This window comes from Suillus plorans (assembly GCF_016647745.1).
Source record: "Suillus plorans strain S12 chromosome Unknown HD556scaffold_5, whole genome shotgun sequence".
NCBI lineage: Eukaryota > Fungi > Basidiomycota > Agaricomycetes > Boletales > Suillaceae > Suillus > Suillus plorans.
Window position 1 is genome coordinate 655,907 of NW_024537389.1, and position 19,568 is coordinate 675,474.

Sequence of the window (19,568 nt, forward strand, 5' to 3'; positions counted from 1 at the left end):
ACAACTCGTGAGTGCTCTGTGCACTAACAAACGAAGAATATATTGATGCATATGTGTAGTGTGGACGCGTCATATGTATCCATCAATCAACAAGTAGACGAAACGCTCATTCACAATCCAGTTGGTTCGCACGAGTATACAAATAGGTAATGTCCTGGCGGCGTACTACGCGAATCACATTCTGACCGTGCGCGAAATCAGCGAAGCATACTTCGAGCAAAGTGTTGCAACAAACAGATCTATTTCTTCTAATTCTCGTCCGCCTCCGGAAAGGTATCAACCAGGGCAGCTACTTCCAACGATCATGACCGGGGAAACATTGGATCTTGAGGACTCGTACACAACTGACGGACCTACGTCTTCGCAGGGTCATGACCCTTTCTCAGACCACCACACTCCCACGCGCCCCTACCAGCAAGCCTCATGCACTCAACTGTCTCCTGCACGAGGACTCCCTCAACCACAATCGAATACATCACACGAACACCTTGTCGCCACTCCTTTCAGTTCTACCCCAACTATCTATTCAAATTATGGTACAGGGCCATCGAGCAGCTCTGTTGATCATTTCCAGCATGATACAGAAGCATATGCATCGGGTAACTTCACCCGCTCCTCCTACATTCCCCCCAGATCACGGTCGCCCACACCGTTCATGGATGAAGACTACAAACTTGATTCCAACAACAATACTCATTATACGGGATATTCCCAAGCTCGCGAGTTTAATCCTTATGAAGACGAGAAGACAGCGTACAATGACGAGTATGATATCTCGCGGTATGCTGACGTTCCCGGCACCGTAGAGTACTACGACGATGGCGAAAAGACACCTGATGCTTCAGTTGGATATCAAGAACCAGAGACGCCTGTCGAAACTCGTCACTTTGGACCTGCACCTGTCGGGCGTGTTCGTAGACGCCTGAAAAAGAAACGGGTGCAACTGACAAACGGCAATCTCGTCGTAGACCTCAATGTGCCTCCAAAGCTCGTCCTCCCTTACAGAGGGGAGCCAGAGATGACCAAGACACGGTACACAGCAGTCACTTGCGATCCCGACGATTTCGAGAAAGACAAGTTCTTTCTACGGCAGAACGAGAACGGCCGCACAACTGAATTATTTATTGTTATCACTATGTATAACGTGAGTTCAAGGGTGGTTGAGACATCTACTTTTCAAACCCGTCATTGCAGGAAGATGAGGTCCTCTTTTGTAGGACCTTGTATGGAGTGATGCGCAATATAGCACATCTCGGCTCGCGCAAGAATTCCCAGACATGGGGACCGGATGCCTGGAAAAAGGTGATCACTCCGCTGTCTACGCTGCTCTACCCTTCTCATACCTTCCAGGTTGTCGTTTGTATTGTGGCGGATGGCCGCAAAAAGGTTCACCCGCGTGTGCTTGACTGTTTGACGCTTCTTGGAGTTTACCAGCCTGGAGACCACATGAAGAACAAAGTTAACGACAAGGAAGTCACTGCGCATCTTTTTGAGTATACGACTTCCTTTGCATTGGATCCGAACCTTCACTTCAAGTATCCAGATAAGGGCATCGTACCAACGCAAATTATGTTTTGCATGAAGGAGAAGAACCAGAAAAAGATCAATAGTCACCGATGGTTCTTCAATGCCTTTGCGCCCATGTTACAGGTTAGCGGAGATGTCATTAAAGAGAGTGTAAAGCTCACTGTATATTTAGCCCAATATCTGTGTGTTGCTCGACGTCGGAACACGCCCAGGCAATAATAGTATATATCGGCTGTGGAAAACATTCGACGTCAATTCAAACGTTGGTGGCGCTTGTGGTGAGATCGCAGTATACAAAGGCAAGAATTGGCAGTACCTGCTGAATCCCCTAGGTTCGATAGTTCTTTCGTTCGACAATGTCGCTTCTTGACATCTAGTGTCTTCCCAGTCGCAGCTCAAAATTTTGAGTACAAGCTTAGCAATATTTTGGATAAGCCAACGGAAAGCATGTTCGGTTACATCAGTGTCCTGGTATGCTGATGTGCTAGAGTCTACCGTGAATGATGTAACTGATGACCACAGCCTGGCGCTTTTTCTGCTTATAGGTATATTGGAGTTGTCAGTTATCAGCAACGCCCATCTTATAGCTTTACACAGGTATATCGCTTTGGCAAATAACAAGGACGGAACAGGTCCTTTAGCTTCTTATTTCAAAGGCGAAGTTCTTCATGGCCACGACACCGACATATTCACATCAAACATGTGTAGGTCTTTGCATCAGGCTTCTTTTGCAACTTCCCTAATGTTTGAGCGCAGATCTGGCAGAAGATGTATGCCTCCTTGCTTCCGGATGATGCTGTGTGCTGAGATTATTTCAACCCCCAGCGCATCCTTTGTTTCGAGCTCATAGCGAAAGCAAATTCGAATTGGTAACGCTCAACCTGTCATGGATTTGCACTCCTAACTGAGTGCTTTTAACAGGGTGTTGAAGTATGTTAAGGGTGCCATTGGTGAAACCGACGTGCCAGATGCGCTACCAGAGTTTATCAGCCAGCGCCGGCGATGGCTAAATGGCTCGTTTTTTGCAGCGGTATATGCTGTGGCACACGTAGGGCAAATTATGCAGTCTGGGCACAGTTTTAGTCGAAAGGTGACCCTCATGATCGAGACCGTTTATAATATTATCAACATAGTATTTTCATGGTTTGGAATTGTAAGTGTTTTATAGTTGTCCAGATGAAATGCTGACAGACGAGTGTCAGGGAAACTTTTACCTGTTTTTCGTCAGTTTCAAGGTCACTTATGATCGGTGCAGAGATTGAGTCGTGTTCACAGGTCGTCCTGAGTTCGTCATTAGAAGACAAGTCTTTTGGCGTGCCATCCATCAGGTATTTCAATGCCGTAGTTCAGTATTTTTTGGCTTCGATAATCATCGCCTGCTTCCTCCTGTCCATGGGGAACAAGCCTAAAGCGTAGATGTTTCCTTCGACGTCCAAGCCGCGTTGATGTTGACATCTAAACAGGGCTCATCGTAAATACCTGCTAGCCTCGCTGTTCCTCGCGGTCCTGATGGTCTACCTCATCATTGCATCTGTGCTATGTGGTATGGCTGCATATAGCCAGGCTGGTGGAGGTGTGGTCCTTCTGAGCGTGGCAGTAACCTACGGAGGTGAGTATCATTTGCTACGTTGTCCTTTCGCCTGTGATTAAACTTCGATTTGCGTAGTGTATATCCTTAGCAGCCTCCTGGCGTTCGACCCATGGCACATGTTTACCAGCTTCGTGCAATACCTTCTACTGAGCCCGACATACATGAACATCTTGAGCATGTATGTCGTTTCATCGACCCGGTTGTGAGTGTAATAATCACTAACACATTCAAAAGATACGCGTTCTCGAACCTCGATGATGTAGGTTAGAGCCTGCACTAGTCGGACATCTAATCTGACGGCGTCCTAGATATCATGGGGCACTAAACAAGATGCAATTCCAGACGCGGACCTCGGTGCCGCAGTACAAGACTCTCATTCTCAAGTCGATATTGCTATGCTTGCCGAAGCTGCAGACGTGAACGGTATTTACGAGGAGTCAATCGATAACTTGAAATACCGGAAACCTACAAATAACGACAAGGGCAAGGTAATTACGGAGCGAGAACGAGAGATGGCAGCTATCGACTACTACGCCAACGTCAGAACCAATGTGCGTTGGTTTCATTGATTTAAGAACTGGAGGCTAACATTTCATAGGTACTGTTGGCTTGGGTGTTGTCAAATGTGAGTCCGTCAAATCAAAATTTAGACCATGTGTTGATGAGATGTCTTCCCGGCAGGGCGTACTCTTGCTTATCATTCTATCCGGTTCTGATCTATCAAGTACTTTCAATCCAGACGCAGGCGTATCACGGACGAAGGCATATTTGATATTTATCCTTTCGTTTGCGGCAATCACTAATTCAGTGGTGTGTATTCCATGTTTGCCTGGTCGGACGAGAACTCAAAGTTGGATTACAGCGCCTCGTCGGCTCAACCTTATATCTGCTGACGAGGATATTCACCGCATGACGAAGCGGATCTCAGTCTTACAGAAAGTAGAAATCGCACCGTCCTTACATATGTAGAATATCATTATGTTAAGTCTTGTTCAGGCATGTGCAATGGTTCGTCACACGGTGTCACGCGGTGTCTTATCACTTCGACTTTACTCTCGACCGCGATGTCAGAATATTGGGTATCGCATAAACGTTACCACTGCAAGTATTGTAACATCTATATAGCAGACGATGTTCCATCCAGGCAGCACCACGAGAATGGAATGCGTCATAAAGGCAATGTCGAACGTTTTGTACGCGGGCTGTACAAGGCTGGCGAGAAAGCTGTGAAGGATAGGGACGAGGAGAAGCGTGAGATGGAGAGGGTTAACAAAGTGCGTTTATATCTAATTTGCATATACATTCACTAAGTTACACTTCAGGCCGCGGCCGCCGCATATGCTCAAGATGTAGGTGCTGGACTTGGGGGGGTCGGATCGTCTTCACGTAGTGCTCCTGCTGCAGCACCTGCGCCAAAGAAGCCTCCTCCAAAACCAAGCAATCCGTATGCCAACTACTCAACGGCTGCATCGCTGGGATATGCTGATCCTGATGCGGAGCGAGCTAAGGCGGAGGCGGATACGAGGCAAACGATGGGTGTCGCAGGAGAGTGGCAGTACGTTCAGAATTATACATCGGGATCTCCTGCACCGATACGGAATGAGGTTCCAAGCGTGCCCGAAGATGCAAATGGAGAGCCGACAGGGTCTTCTGAGGGTGACAGGAAACGTGAAGCACCGGTGGACGATATCGAGGACGAGCGTGTTTTCAAGCTGAGGAAGAAGACGGTTCGCATTGGATTGGGAGAATTGTATGACCCGGGAGTCATACCTATCAAGCTGAAAGTGAAGAAAGAGTCGACGGAACCGCAGCCCGCTCCATCGAAGACTGCTATCGAAAATATCAAGGCGGAGTCGGACGACATGCTACCTACTGATTCAAAAGTGAAGAAATCATGGAAACGTGCAGCATTTCAACCGGCCGCCGAAGTATCATAGTGTTTGCATCCCGTTGAGGACTGACTTGCTGCTGAAATCAATCACATAGTCATTCTCCGAACCTTGACACTATCATTGGTCGACCGTTTTGGACAAACGATATTACTCTCGACTTCCAAGTGACAGCGAACTGAAAGATCTTGCTTACCACGCTGATCATAGCAATGCTGGCGAGTTTCCTGTTGCTGGAGATCATCGTGCCCAAAATACACCTGTCTAAATCAAGCGACATCATTTTTGATCTTCTCAGTCCCTTCCAGAACTCCCTCCTGTTGTCTACCAGCGCAGGCAGTTCCGGTATCAAACACTTCGTAGGCTATGCACATGTGGCGGTGTACAAGGTTAGGATGAAAACCACCCAACAGTTGTGATCATTCGTCCAGATGAGAACCTTTGTTACTAGTGCTTGGTGGGATTGATAGGCGAGGGACCGACTTTAAAATATCGTATTCGTGTGTATAGCAGGTACTAATGATCGCATGTTTGCTTGACCGCCTTAGTTGCGAGCGTGCAATTGCACCCGAGGCATCTTATCTTTGTGACTCACCACGTACGGTTCCGGGTTGCAGTTGACTTCGTCTCTGAAGTTACAAATAGTGAGTCGAAAACAGATATTATTCTCCGATGTATATATTCTGCAGGTTCAGTTCTTAACCCAACACACACAGATAACAATCTAGTACTGGCAGTATGGCCGAAGCGAGCACTACAGTCCCACTCCCTATCGTAGCCTGTGACTCGGAGCCTGCAGCTTCAGAGACATCCACCGTTCCGTCAACGGTCATACCATCACTTGTACTGCCAGGTGCAAAGCAGATAGGCGACGTTTCGTCTAAGGTGCCAGACGACGGCCCCGTTCCGCTCTCCTTTCCTGCAATCTTGCGCAACCCAAAGCTCATAGATCGATATGCCCACCTCCGCGAGCACTCGGTCGCTGCGCCCCCCAAGACCTCTATTTCTAAAGCACGCCGGGACGAACACGAGGGGAAGCGCTGGATACGGAGGAGGGAAAATGGTCCGTCGTGCCGCTATTCACATGCAAGTCACATATTGACATCTTTCTCCTAGCTAAATTTACGAACAACCCTCATGTTGTGCCACCCTCGCGCGGTGATCATGCGGTACCGGTCCCCTCAAGGCTCTCCACCTTTCCCATCCCGTTACCACCGTATCTTCCTCGGTCAATTGTGCTACCGTCTAGTGTTCCAGGTTCTCGGGATCCTGCGAGTGCTTCTGCTGGACTGTTTTCCCTCTCGCTGAAGGGTGCCCGACGAGCATTGAGAGCCAGACCAGGCGCCCGGGACATAGTAGACGCGATTGAGGGTCATTTGTGCGCCTGGCTTGAGGGAGGGACGTATCCGGGAGAGGAACAGGGCATTATTTTTCCGGGGGAGAAAGTGGGAGGGAGGGAGGATGTACTAGAGGTAAGCAGACGGCCGCTCGATCTTGTGTGGGTTGTTGGGAAGGATGGTGCGGATGGTGCGTTTGAGAGGTATGTAGTGCATTGTCTGGCTCGGTGGTATGGGGTTGTTAGCTTCAGTAAGTAATTGACTGGGCTCTGAATATTTTGGTCAGCTGAATCATTTTTACGTAGGTAAAGAGGTGAACGGCAAACGCCTGACATATCTACTGCGACCCCAAGTTACGCAAGTCACAGCCTCAATAATCGACACGCCCCCTGCAACAGACATTTCCCAAGTCGATACCGAATCAGATTTCGTATCTGACATTCACACGTCTGACCTGGAGTCCGACTTGACATCCGACATGGAACATGAAGCACACACCGGAGAGCTCTCAGCCATTTCGGAGGCACCTTCATCACCCGCAGCATGGTCTGTAATCGGTGGATCAGACTTTGAATTTGACGAAGGGTTCGCAGCGTCTGTAGAGTCGCTCTCCCTAGATGCGGAAGCTAATGATTTGGAGAGGACCCCACGCGCGGCTGACGTACGAGGGAGTGGCGGTGTATACGTACGGAATGCGCGTACCCGATTTAGTGCGTGGAACGAGCCTCGGAGCGGGTCATCACCATCAAGGTCCCCTGCCAGGAGACTGCCGCCTACGCGAAGGGCCATGAAGCAACAGGGGAAGAAATCAGGGAGGAAATCAGGGAAGGGGACGTTTTATGATTATTTATTTGCCTAATGTAGCGTTGAAGATCCTTGTTCCCTGCGATGATCTATGTATATTGAGCTTGATTTCAGCTACTTTGGAGATCAACCCAGTCGGTACCGGAAGCATGTGAAAAGGCTTGTGATGTATAACAACCGACTGTCTAAGTATACAACCAAGGAACCTGTGACATATCCGATTGCACCATGCTGTGTGTCATGAATTTCACTCACGTATCCAAAACACATGAACTATTGCAATTGTTGCACAGAAAAGACTCCGGAGCCTCCGCAGAACACGCGGAGAAACGCACGTCCGTCACTAAAGGTAACACCATTTGGTCTCAAAAGTGTCCTACAAATTTGCTATCCCGAACCACAGTGCATGCGCAGTCTATCAATTCTCACACTGTGATTCGATTTCGCTGGCGGTTTGAACTTTGCAGCCACTTTCCTTTCCGCGGGTGCATTTTATAATCTCATTCCTTGGTAACGTGTACTACTGAGACAAAGGGACTAGCTTTCAGCTGAGTATCTGTGGTATAAAAATGACCCAGAAGTAACGGAAGGTTACAAGGTATAGTTTCGGGTCCGGTGTATGTACCTAGCTTTAGCTTCATTTAGAAGCAAAGTGGATACTTGTCATAGATACCGAGTAATTGCACAATTAAATAATAATTATAGTAGTGTCCTCCCGTAACCCCAACTGCTGTTCGGGTCTACAATACATGTTTCAGGTACTCTCATCGATTCATACTTATACTCCATCGTATCACAGACTGCCCTCCCTCAATCTGTATTCTACTACAGCGACCATTCAATTCAACTCCTATGGCCATAGACGATATATCCACTCTCCCGTCGCACCGCGCAATCTCCATATCAAGTCTTCATTCTGAATTATACCCCGATGCCAAAGTCATCGATACCAGCCAGTCAACTCGGCCTATCAGCCTCACTCATGTCCAAGAGATGAAAGATGAGAACGACCAACCCCCCGTTTACCGCCTATACAGGCGTCGCTTCACTGGCCTTCTTGGTTTCGTGAGTCTGCATTTCGTCTTGTTACACCTTGTGATACTTATTGTGCCGTAGATTCTACTGGGCCTCGTGACCGGTATGCCTTGGGTATGGTTTGGCCCTATATCGACTGATAGTGCGTACTCTCCTTCAGTGTTGATATTTTACTTGACAGTCTCCAATAGCTGCTCAGGCCTTCGACATTTCCATCAACCAGGTGAACTGGCTTGGTAACATCATGTCCTGTGTCTTCCTCCCCGTCTCCCTCCTCATTCCTATTTTCTGCGCGCGCTTCGGCATTCGCCGCTGTGTGAGTTCCTTCTAGTTATCGTCCTTCAACTAATATTGAACTTTTCCAAAGTCGGAAGTCGGTGTAGTGATGCTCCTCATATCAGGCTGGGTGCGCTATGCGGGCACCATCAAGTCCTTGTCTCCTCAGAGTGCTTATGCTCTACTCATCTTCGGCCAGGTGCGTACTACTTTCTCATCTAATCCCATGTCACTCAATCCTTCCTATTTGCCATCTCATGCAGTTGTTCTCGGCAATATCTCAACCTATCTTCCAAGTCCTCGGTCCAAAATATTCAGAGATGTGGTTTGACCTTAAAGGACGAACCACAGCAACAATGGTCATCGCCATCTGTGAGCCTCTTTCATCCATTTTTAAAACCATAGTCTTCAACTGGGATCCGCCAGCCAACCCTGTAGGTGGTGCGATTAGTCAATTGCTTAGCCCCCTAGTCGGTACTCCAAGGCAATCTGTGAGTCCCCAAAAACTTTCTATTGTTGTGTGGCTCATAGTTTTCTGGGACAGATACTGGTCCTAGCGATCATATCTACTGTTGTTGTTCCGGCCATTTTTCTCATCGAGAATGAACCACCAAGCCCACCTAGTACGTCCGGCGTGCTCCACATTTTTTCCCATGTATCTCTTACTAACTGTCCCGAACAGCATATGCAGGCTCCAAGGCGTCACAATCACTCTACTCACTCCTATGTGCGATGGTCGGACGAGTTCGCCGCGACGACCCTGCTTACATGACTCCTCACGAACGGCTGGACTTCACTATCAATACGCTAATTTTTGGTGTACTCGCTGGCGCGTGAGTTTTTTTTTTTATACCTCACTGTATGAACGCACATACGAGACTTGCACAGGGCAAACGCACTTAGCATCCTTTCCGCGCAATATTTCGTAAGTCTTTCTTCTCAACACAAAACATCATTATCAAACGTGTCACCCACAGGAACCTGAGGGGTACAGCGACACCATAGCAGGTCTCTTTGGCGCAACCCTCCTACTTAGTGGAGTTTTAGCCGGTGTCATCACTGCTCCTCTGTTCGATCGGGTATTGACCCACCATCTGGGCATAACAATAAAAATTCTTGTCCCAATTGCTGCAGGAGCGTGGTTGAGTCTAATCTGGGCTGGTGAGTGCGGTTCTATTCGCTTCGTAGACAATTTCTCGTTTTGCGCAGTGTTGTACATTGGTCCACAGCGAATCGATGACGTGGCAGTTTCTTTGTGATTCGCTGTCGATCATTTTCTGATGATCATGCCAATCACCTTCTATACATCCCTTCACGTGAGCTGATCTTTTCCCAGTCAAACCAAATAACACCGGCGGTATCTTCGCGATCATGGCCATCATCGGTACCTGCTCCCTGATCATGCTCCCAGTTGGCCTTGAGTTGGCAGTCGAAGTTACCCGAAATGCAGGCAGCAGTGCCGCCATTTTGTGGTGTTCGTAAGTCCCATTTCTTTATATATCATCCCCCATAACTTCATACTCACTCGCTGCTTTCCATAAGTGGCAACGCATTCGGCATTATATTCATTCTCGGTATGTCACAACCCCGATTCAGCGATGAGTTGCATTCCTGACATCCTTTATGTGTAGCGGAAGGTGCCCTCCGCGCATCGGCGACCGCATCCCCACCATATAACATGCACACAGCGTTGGTGCTGCACGGCGTGATAGTGATGGTGGTAGGCTCGAGCGTTGTGTTTGTACGCGCGAAGCAGGCGCGGCGGGAGATGGATGAGCGCATGGCGCAGCAGCTTGATTCAAACCGGCATGCGGAGGGGGTGCCGATGGATACATTAGGCACAAGCTTTTCAGGCCAGTCGATCCAGTCGATAGACAAGGAGGAGAACGGATGGATACAGCATGGAGATAAATCGATACCATTACCTGATAAAAGAGATGATGCCAGGGCGGAGGTGATCGGGACTGTTGTACGATAAGATTCATGATACCTGATCCTCGGGTGTTTAGACCTGCATTTTCTAGTATTGTTTTGAGACTGGACATAGTTCGCACAACCTAACTTATAACTTGTAACTATATTTATCAGCGACTTCCCACGGGTCTGAACTTGTGCAGAACTAATATTTACGAGAGGTGCATTCCTCTATTGATCATCGATCAGTGTCGGATCCCACGGGAATTCAAAAGTTTGAGTCCACGTTTCTCCGGGACTGCTAGTTACTATTTATCGCCAGATTCCTTGCATCAAAGTCGCGAGACAGATCTTTGGTATCTTGCATTAGTAGCAGTTCTTTCAAGGGTTTGACTTTAGCGAATGGAAATGCACTAGCAAAGCTCATCTCTCGTTGTCCCTCTTGAAACCCTGGAAATACTTCTCTCTGAAATCTTTGTGCGCAGGAACGTGCGTGTCCCTGCTCTCCCCTGCTTCCCTTACGGAATCAAAAGATGGAGGTAGGTACTCGGCATGCGCGGTCTTCTTTATCGTGATCAACTATTCAAGCATATCAATACCACAAGCATTCCGAATATAATGAGGCCCATAACTTACCCTCCGCCCCCAGCTTCCAAAATCCTGCAAACTGTTCGCTACAAGTTCCATCCCCTCGCACAATACCGTATTGATATCGGGTGGGGCGTATTCGGCGCTTACCGTAGGCAGGAAGAACACAAGACGTCCGCCTGGGCGGAGGAGATACCGTGCAAGAAGAACAAGATCTGTGACGAGTTGAGAAAGCTCGTAGGGCTTCGTTGGTGGTATGTAAGGTTCATTTCTACATCAAAATGTTCTGGTAAACCAGAAGAATACGGGGGTCAAGAACTTACGGTCGTGGAATGGCGGATTGGAGCCGATCTTCACGGATTTTTTTGCGCCCGAGGCGTTTTGCTCCTGCACGAACACCATCTGCAATACGCCCTTGTTAGCGGAACTGATGTCATCGATCAAAAAGGTGCATACATGGTGGGTCGGTTATGATGGCGTCAAAGAAGCTGCCGCAACGCCACGGGTGGTTTGTGACGTCGAATGTGCAAAGATCCATGATGCGGGAGGCTACGCCGTATTGTGAAGCAGCCCGAATGATGCCTGGAGTTTTATCTGTGGGACAGTGTTGGTGCACAGAAATACTTGCAACGCTAAATTACATGCCTTTTCCACGCATTTGTCTCCCATCGATATCCGAACCGTAGACAAAAGCACCGAAGTAGGCTGTGGTCTGATGAAATTATCAGGCTGAGATGGGTGAAGTACAGTTGACCAACATATGCCATGCTACCAGTGCCAATGAATGGGTCGTAGATCAATTTGCCAGGGGAAGCCTAGTGGCCGTGTAAGTTCGATCACACGCAAGCGCAGGACAAACGCACTAGTGTCTGATTCGCCATCAAGAGGGAAATCTCTGCCTCCATGCTGGTGTTTCCGAAGTACTGGCGTTTCTTAACGTCGAAGGTTCCCATCAGTGAGCGTGCAGTTCCATGTACGACCTAAAGATGAATGACAATTCAGCTAACGAACAGGTAGAAGGTGTGCGAAACGCACCAACCTGCCGAAGTAGACTTGGGTGAGTTCCCCATCCTTGTGCAGTCCACCATCGGTTGCTCGGCCACTCTCGTCTGGTGATTATGAGTTTAGATTGCACGACAACACTACAAAGACGTGGGGAACATACACTCCTCAAAAACTGTGAGAGTAACTTCTGGGTTCTTCATCTCAATCTTACCCAAAAAATCCATGTATGCGAAGCTTTCGATGATCTGATGCTGGCAACGTTGGCTGATGGTAGAATTGTATCCTAGGACAAAAAATTTGAACGATGTGTCTGGGATGTATCGTTCCCATTGCGGGCGAGCTCGACTGTTTTGTTCATGCAGCATGTCGTAAGATGTGCCTTCGGCGTAGAACTCATGAACAGACCTGATTAAATATCTTTTGAGCAGACAATTAGTGAATATAATAAACACACACTTTATCAGGATGCATCTCTGAGCCAAAATATGTGCATGCTCTTCCTTGTCTAGCATCAGAATCATGAATGGTCGTTTGATGGCATTGTCGAGGACGTTGGCGTAGCGATCAAAGCCTATCGTAAAGCCATGAAGCTCAGATATCGAGAGGAGCTCTGGCACACGGAATTCCTCGTGTGATTGAGCGAATACGAAGAGGTACTCCATTATTTGATAATCTGTCGGAAAGGCGTCATTTTCAAAACAGGTTTATCTTTGAGGTGTTGTTTGGCAAGAGCTTTTGATCCAAACATCATGCAGTCCCTGATCAGAACATAAGCAAAATATAAGGCAAGTATGTACTAGTAACCTGTATAAAGGCACAAAGGGTGATTCTGACGATGTTTCATATGCCGTGATAATTAGTCCGTGTTACCACCCATTGACGCCAACACGTATGGCCCTACTATAACCAAGTCATAGGCGCGCATCAGAGGACTGGTGAGCCGCAGATATTGTCATGTATGCCGATATATGATCATGTATAGAAAAGGTTTTCGTTTTATTGAAATATATAAAGTCATATAAAGCGATGTATAATGTCGGAAAACCACCGCAATCAAGCACCCTGGGGAGACTGACGAGTTCTCTGACGTATGAGCCTCTGGCGGGGATACATCGTAACGAAAGTATCGTTTACAAGGCTCCACTCTTGCGTCTCCCAACCACCCATAGCAGAAATTGCTCGTGAATAATCCCATCCAAACCAAGGAACACGAGGGAATCGGCTGTGAGCAAAGCTGGACACACGTTGGCTTGCCGCAACTGAAACCAGGGACAATCCAACCCAGAGTTCACGAAGCGTACTAGATGACGGTCCTTCGTTCGAATGATCCAAATGTGTGCTAGTGGCAGCAGTATGAGACAATACACCCTGGGTGTTGGTGCGTCTTTCTTGATTTTCGTATAACGTTCCCAGATCTTCCGCCTCTACTCCCTCTCTACTGGAATCCGTTTTTGGATCATCATCAAACCAGTCCTGGGCGTTGAACCACATTCCCAGTGAAGAGAGTTTCTCACACCGACTGGCTAGGAGCGCAACTTCGGCCAGAGTAGGTCCCTCTGATTCCCATGTTTTGCCGTCGTCGTCAATACGCGTGTCTGTCTCTGTGCCACTTCTCAACCACTGCAACCCTAGTTCCTCGATATCCTTCCAGGCCTCAGGAATAGTCTCCAGGTCATCTCTGCAAAGCGCCGGCAGCCGTCCGCCAATGGCACGATCTGCAGCCACCGTATCCATGACATCGATCTTGAAGCTACGCAAGGCATGGAGTGCGAATAAAGGAGATATCATAGAGACTCGAGCCCCTTGGCTGAGTGGTACGGACTTGAATGGGTCTGAAAAAAAATATTCTGCTATAAACTTGAAGTTTTTGATATTGATGAACTTCAGCCGATCTTCGTCGGTCCGGTTGGGAGACAATAACTCCGCAATTGAGTAGAAGGCAAAGACTGACACGGGTTTATCCACCCACAGTGTAAGGTCCTCTATTGAATGGGAGCCAATCATTTCCAAAATCGCAGTGGTATGTTTCACAGTTGCCACGCGCAGCCTAAGCTTCTTGAGGGTGCCGAACATCCTAGAATACGGGTTATCCGAAACAAAACCCTGCGAAATTGTCTCGAATGGTTCGTCAAGACCCAAAACCAAATGGAAACCTGCGTCTTCAAGGCAAGGCATCCTCCCAAGTTCTCTGACAATTTCTGCAGACACCGTCAGCTTTGGATGATGGGTATTCCAGGGTTCATGTTCCGACAGCATGTCCACAACCTTGAGGAATGTATAATTCTGTCCATTAGAGAATACCGGCGCGTGCAGTCCAGAGGTGACACCAGTACTATAGAGCGGGGAAAGGATGTGGACTTGCTCCAGCGTAGAGCACTTTGCCATGAGGCAGCCTAGTGCAGTACCTAAAACTGATGCAGGAATTCCCCTGGGACAACAATTTACCGTTAATGATTGCAGGCCCTGAGATCCTTCAACTAGGAGTTGAAGGCACAATAGTAGATCCGATTCCGTGTCTGCATGAACTTCAAGATGGGCGAGATTTGGAAGAAGAGGCGAGGGACTCTCTGCCAGCAGCTTATAGTATGCCATGCGATGGGTCCTACTGAGGCAGAGCCGCCGAATGCGAGAGCTGTAATAAAGCATCCTATCCCACGTCGAGCAGTGGGAAGCGACGTGGGTATGAAACTAAGACAATAACACATTTAATGAGCGTTTCAGGACCGGACATGATGATATACTTACTGTGACCCATGACGGAAGCTTTCGAATGACAAGTGAAGCTCTTTCGATCACAGATGATGGCAACAGAAGAACAAGTGACCAGAGCGTTCGTTGATTTTCCCAAAGGAGGTCAATAGCAAGTTCGTGGATTGAGTGACTAGTACGCGCGAGAGCCGCTAAACTGTCCAAATCGTGTTGCTGTAGAAAAGAGAAAATGTGACGAAGGACATCGTAAGGAAAGCGTTCGAGCACCATTTTCAATACGAGAACTTAGAGTCTGGTGGCTTAATTCTCGGTATTTATCACGCGTTGTTTGGCAATGGTTTTGGATCCAAACAACCACGATATTTATGTAAATTGATTTAGTATAGTATGCAAGTAATCACCTAGCTATGGATTACTCCAGTCAATGATGCCCGTTGAAGCACTTCAAGATTCACTACACCTTAGGCATGTCCTACAAGCAAGCATTCAGGCGTTCGACTCGGACGAAGAGAGCTGTATGTCCTCTCAGATCTCTCCTCTCCCACAACAGGATGCTCACAAACCCGGCATGTAGTCGAAGAAGGCATTGAAATGCTTCGCACTCTTCTCCCAGACACGATGATTATAGCTGCTTTGGATATTATAGATCGCGAAGGTGGTGAGTAATGCTTCCATACGCTACATTTTTTGCAGTTGAATGAGGGGCCTTCAGTCGTAAAGTACAAGACCTCTTGGGGCCGGCACCACTACGAAGTTATGGGCACTACTTCAACATATACCGTCTTTCCGCACCTCGATGTTGCATCTACAGCCGTGTCTAGTTATTGTACCTGCCCATCATTCGCATTCGCAGTGTTAATATCCGAGAACCATCTTATGGTGCGGACTTACATCTCAATGGTAATAGCTGAATGACACTCCTGGTAGTGCAAACATGTTTTGGCGGTATCCCTTGCAGATAGGTGGTCTCGTTGTGTCGTGCGTCCCATCGAAGATGATGACTTACTGTTGAAATTTGCGGGGCATGTCTCTCCCTAGACATTCTGCTTGCAATTCTTGATCGCAGGCATGTCTTCATTTCCATCAGAAGCCTTGTAGAAATAAGGAGCACCTGATCGAACAATGTGTCAGATTGCCCTAGTTCTCTGCTTCTTTATCGCACGATCGTCTTCGTGAAGACTTGAGGACCTCGTCATGACACCGTAGCACAGCAACACGACATTCAATTCGGTTCCATCTGCACATGAAGAAAATGCCTTCATCGATCTTTGGTTGCTCTAGAAGTATTTGCAGCGTGAAGTTGAACCACCGCAGTTTATATCAGTCAGGCCATTAGTTTCTTTAACTGGGAGATGTAGATGGATCCTTGATCATCCAGTCAAGCACGCAATTCTCGATCGCACATACCAAGCACGAATACCATCCATGATGTGTAGTAGTCCAACGACACTGCAAATGCAGAGTCGTTGAGGGGTCGCGACAGTTCCTTTCTATTGAGAAGTCCGTCGGCACTCAGAACGCCAGCTGTCGCAGCAACTTATTGCAGAAATTATTATTGGACGTGTGAGGAATTATCGGCTCATCAATTTGGAAGAAATGTGACTGCATCCTCCGAAGAGGTAGGGCGCTCCGCTCACAATCAGCTCTTCTACAGTACTACTGACATTTGTGTTCCGTTTTCTCATTTGATTATTCCTCGCCCCCTTCAAAGGCCTGAGCAAGCCTCAAGACGAAATAGTCACCGATTTGCGTAACAGTCAAAGTGAGTCAAGACTGTCGGGAAGAGCCCTTCGATGGCGAAGTTTGATGATGATCACAGCAACATCATTCAATATTCAATATTCATCCTCCAAAACTGGGCGATCGCTCTCGCGGTTTTAGTGAGTATCATACAGCTAAATACATTTTCCCTTCAGACCGGACCTAGTCAGTGCAGTAGTTGCATATCACTTCTTCCCCCCCAAAAAGAAGAATTTCATATGTAGACTGCCAGATATGAACGACTGTGGAGATGAAATGTATTGTGAAAAACGAGCGCGTGAACTGCCACGCTGGAGGAAAGAGATATCTGAATTCAAGGCCCCGGAACGGGCGAAAGAGATTTCAAATGAATAAGTTCTTTCTGCGTCACCCGGAGTATGCAGAATGATATTCAGCACGTAGTATAAGAAGCTGTCTTCCTAGTACCGTCTCTCATTCAGATCGGTATCGCATCCTCAAACAATGCGTCTCTTCTCTGTCCTCGCTGTTGCTTCCGCTTTGACAGCGTCAATATCTGCCAGTCCCACTAACCTTGATAGTACAGGAGAATGTCCTATATTTTGCCCAGGTCGGGCTCGCAATTGCTGCGCGGGGCAGACATGCTTGGCAGAGGGCACAGTTGTGAGTATAAGTATTTTGCGTCTTAGATTTAAACACACGACTCACTGCTGGCATGGTAGCCCATCTGGGTGTGTGTGAGTCATGTTTCTACTTCAATCATCGGTGCAGATGATGACTGATGGCACGACATAAGAATTACAACTAGTTTGATGTTGAGTTGATCAATGTCTTGCTTCTGAGACAAAATTCACTGCCGCTCGGGCAATGGGGATCTTGGAATAGGACTCGAATACATAGGATATGACTGAAGTTTTGTATGCGGTACGCTTGAACATAGAAGCCTCCGATGACACTACAACTTCTCCCCTCATAGGCGCTGTTTTCTATATGTAGTACATGGAAACATGGAAACGCGGGCTACCGTTATATTTCGTAACTTTCGATCATTGCCTGCCCATCTTTCAGTGTTTCTGTTCATCCCTCAGTACTCAGTATTAGTGCCCTCTTCGGTATGACGCATATTTGCAGCTTCACCCTTTGGCTTCGTCGCTCCGGTCTGTAGCGCAGTTCTCTATCTCGAGGTTGTCTCCTCTTGTACAGAGAATAGCGTCTCGGGGGGTTGTGCTACTGGGCATCGGCGTGAGGATGATGCTTGTGAAGACTTGATTAGATGCAAATGATTGGCCGAAATCGACCGTTTCCTTTGAGCACATGCGATATAAGAAGGTCACGATCACCAGGATATTGCATATGAATAGACTGAGGGCAGCCTTGTTTCCGTCAGATTTCACAGAGTAGTGCGAGGACGGGAGCGTGCTTACTCTGACATACGCGAAGATAAGCGTGGTCGACGTGTGGCCCATGGAGAGGTTTATGGAGTGGATGATTGTGACTATGGTGGTTAAAAGAGATGCGCTGAACACAGATTGGATTGATATTTGTCTGCTACGCGAGAGCCCTACGTTGTTCCAGAGATACAGTGGCGCAACAATGAGGGAAATATCCGCGAAGCAGTCCGCTGCAAAGACAAAAAAGTGAGGACCATCCTAGCCACATAAAGTACAAAGAGGCACTGACCGATCAGTTCCAAGAGCGCCACCGACAGCAGCGTTATGCACGAGCGAAGTTCGCATACGGTCATCTTCTGGGCGATCAGCGCTGCCCACATACATGCAAAGGACGCTGAAATGAGATACGTGATCTGTTTAAGGAACTTGTGGCCCGAGTGGTTGGCGATGCGGATGACGGAGAAAATGATGCTCATGCGCGCAGCCCTGGACCAACGAGTAAGATTTAAACGTGACTGAGTGAGTAGTGATGCGGCGTACCATAGGACGAAGGTGAACGTTACCGGGAGGATCCAGGCTGGGAATATCATGAACACACGATTAATATTGGAGTGCGAAGTCAAACACTCACAAGTTATTCTTCGGTCGAGCCAGAGACACGCCAGGCAGAGAACTGGGAAGATGTGGTTGGTCTACCGAACAAGGCAGCGCACAAAAAAATTCACCGTCTGCTATCAGTGCAACTGCCGCCCATGCATCTTCCCACCAGAAGTGACGCGTCCAGGCTCTGTAAACAAGTCTGGCGATGGTGCACAGTATAGCAATGCTATTTGACACCAACACCGCGACTTTGCATATGATACACATAAGAACACGACATATGTACTCCTTTCCACTCACCGATCAGGTTAGTTGAGTAGTGGAAGAATGCTGCCATAAGGTATGTCTGGTGGAAAAGAAAAGGGTGAGCTTTAGATGCACGTTTTGAATACTAACCTTATATGTGACGCAGGAAGACCCTTTGTACATGTCTCCATATCAAATTTTCATGTCATTTCTAGCTAGTGAAGATGACCTGCAGGGTTGGGCAGACTGACTTGTCTCATGACCTGTATAGTGCCCTGTGGCGCCTGTTATGCGCATAGGACATTATGTCACTTTTCAGTCAAAAAATCAAAATTTCAGTCCCTTAGACTCTATGTCGAACGGACTTCACCCTATTCGATTTGAGGGGGGCCTACTCCCGATATCATACCGCCTATCCATACTTAACGGTACGCTGTATCAAACCTGTCGCTGATCAGAAAATGACGGAAATGGATGAGTTCGGCCAGGGATGCTCTGTGGTGATGTCTGGTCTTCATAAAGCTATGTCATTTGGCGAACCTGCACTCAGGCTGCGTCACGCGTTAAATAGTGATCAAATGGCCATTTGATATGATCCTAGAACTTACTGAAGCCTGTCAAGTTGAATAAATTGTAGGTTCAATTGATCCTAGTGAAGCTTGCCAAGAGTACGTCTGAAACAATCAGGGGTGTCCAATTAAACAACCTACTCCAGTATGCCCCCCCCAGATATCGGCCTTCGGATCATAATATTTTGATGATACGCCAATAATGCAGGTAGTCCAATAATCCGACTGTCATGCGTGGGAAGGCCTATGATGAAGTGGTGCTTGCTAGATACTTGCAAGTTGCCATGGAGTGGCGTCGCTGAGTGAGTCGATACAGCAATAACTGTTCTCAGTCTTTCAGATCCTCGAGTCGTCCCCGGCACACAACC

General features: G+C 47.7%; 8 protein-coding genes across 8 annotated transcripts; 5 read left to right on the forward strand and 3 right to left on the reverse strand.

Annotated features, from left to right (window-relative positions):
* Positions 1 to 304: 304 nt before the first annotated feature.
* On the forward strand, positions 305 to 4,031 carry HD556DRAFT_1227474 (glycosyltransferase family 2 protein; the record flags this gene model as incomplete). The annotated part of the gene is made up of 18 exons (XM_041297164.1): positions 305 to 1,144; positions 1,195 to 1,302; positions 1,351 to 1,650; positions 1,700 to 1,859; positions 1,916 to 1,998; positions 2,050 to 2,072; positions 2,125 to 2,231; positions 2,336 to 2,396; positions 2,449 to 2,680; positions 2,730 to 2,750; positions 2,803 to 2,939; positions 2,991 to 3,136; positions 3,194 to 3,296; positions 3,353 to 3,377; positions 3,427 to 3,669; positions 3,717 to 3,743; positions 3,800 to 3,928; positions 3,981 to 4,031. The coding sequence occupies 18 exons, from the start codon at positions 305 to 307 to the stop codon at positions 4,029 to 4,031; spliced, it is 2,796 nt and encodes a 931-aa protein (XP_041165734.1).
* A 151-nt stretch (positions 4,032 to 4,182) lies between these two features.
* HD556DRAFT_1227367 (uncharacterized protein) lies at positions 4,183 to 5,055 on the forward strand (the record flags this gene model as incomplete). Its single annotated transcript, XM_041297159.1, has 2 exons — positions 4,183 to 4,392; positions 4,441 to 5,055. The coding sequence occupies 2 exons, from the start codon at positions 4,183 to 4,185 to the stop codon at positions 5,053 to 5,055; spliced, it is 825 nt and encodes a 274-aa protein (XP_041165735.1).
* Positions 5,056 to 5,745: 690 nt separating this feature from the next.
* On the forward strand, positions 5,746 to 7,203 carry HD556DRAFT_1429579 (uncharacterized protein; the record flags this gene model as incomplete). The annotated part of the gene is made up of 4 exons (XM_041304824.1): positions 5,746 to 5,860; positions 5,900 to 6,070; positions 6,124 to 6,594; positions 6,650 to 7,203. 4 exons carry the CDS (start codon positions 5,746 to 5,748, stop codon positions 7,201 to 7,203), a joined length of 1,311 nt encoding a protein of 436 aa, XP_041165736.1.
* Positions 7,204 to 7,829: 626 nt separating this feature from the next.
* HD556DRAFT_1332692 (MFS general substrate transporter) lies at positions 7,830 to 10,631 on the forward strand. The gene is made up of 13 exons (XM_041301814.1): positions 7,830 to 8,213; positions 8,265 to 8,325; positions 8,375 to 8,499; positions 8,551 to 8,658; positions 8,723 to 8,831; positions 8,886 to 8,950; positions 9,004 to 9,082; positions 9,142 to 9,292; positions 9,348 to 9,384; positions 9,437 to 9,620; positions 9,796 to 9,937; positions 10,002 to 10,033; positions 10,091 to 10,631. The coding sequence occupies exons 1-13, from the start codon at positions 8,001 to 8,003 to the stop codon at positions 10,435 to 10,437; spliced, it is 1,653 nt and encodes a 550-aa protein (XP_041165737.1). The 5' UTR covers positions 7,830 to 8,000; the 3' UTR covers positions 10,438 to 10,631.
* HD556DRAFT_1332700 (tRNA guanosine-2'-O-methyltransferase) lies at positions 10,632 to 13,077 on the reverse strand. Its single transcript, XM_041301815.1, has 10 exons — positions 12,423 to 13,077; positions 12,127 to 12,371; positions 11,997 to 12,070; positions 11,825 to 11,941; positions 11,720 to 11,776; positions 11,607 to 11,673; positions 11,418 to 11,555; positions 11,285 to 11,363; positions 11,010 to 11,232; positions 10,632 to 10,952 (listed from the first exon to the last, which is right to left on the reverse strand). The coding sequence occupies exons 1-10, from the start codon at positions 12,626 to 12,628 to the stop codon at positions 10,797 to 10,799; spliced, it is 1,362 nt and encodes a 453-aa protein (XP_041165738.1). The 5' UTR covers positions 12,629 to 13,077; the 3' UTR covers positions 10,632 to 10,796.
* Positions 13,078 to 13,505: 428 nt separating this feature from the next.
* HD556DRAFT_717100 (uncharacterized protein) lies at positions 13,506 to 14,985 on the reverse strand. The gene is made up of 3 exons (XM_041311399.1): positions 14,712 to 14,985; positions 13,936 to 14,654; positions 13,506 to 13,886 (listed from the first exon to the last, which is right to left on the reverse strand). Exons 1-3 carry the CDS (start codon positions 14,943 to 14,945, stop codon positions 13,850 to 13,852), a joined length of 990 nt encoding a protein of 329 aa, XP_041165739.1. The 5' UTR covers positions 14,946 to 14,985; the 3' UTR covers positions 13,506 to 13,849.
* Positions 14,986 to 15,102: 117 nt separating this feature from the next.
* On the forward strand, positions 15,103 to 15,713 carry HD556DRAFT_1437906 (uncharacterized protein; the record flags this gene model as incomplete). Its single annotated transcript, XM_041305768.1, has 4 exons — positions 15,103 to 15,190; positions 15,250 to 15,333; positions 15,388 to 15,554; positions 15,603 to 15,713. 4 exons carry the CDS (start codon positions 15,103 to 15,105, stop codon positions 15,711 to 15,713), a joined length of 450 nt encoding a protein of 149 aa, XP_041165740.1.
* A 1,814-nt stretch (positions 15,714 to 17,527) lies between these two features.
* HD556DRAFT_1227959 (uncharacterized protein) lies at positions 17,528 to 18,652 on the reverse strand (the record flags this gene model as incomplete). Its single annotated transcript, XM_041297197.1, has 5 exons — positions 17,528 to 17,767; positions 17,819 to 18,015; positions 18,075 to 18,271; positions 18,326 to 18,458; positions 18,511 to 18,652. The coding sequence occupies 5 exons, from the start codon at positions 18,650 to 18,652 to the stop codon at positions 17,528 to 17,530; spliced, it is 909 nt and encodes a 302-aa protein (XP_041165741.1).
* Between the last annotated feature and the right edge of the window lie 916 nt (positions 18,653 to 19,568).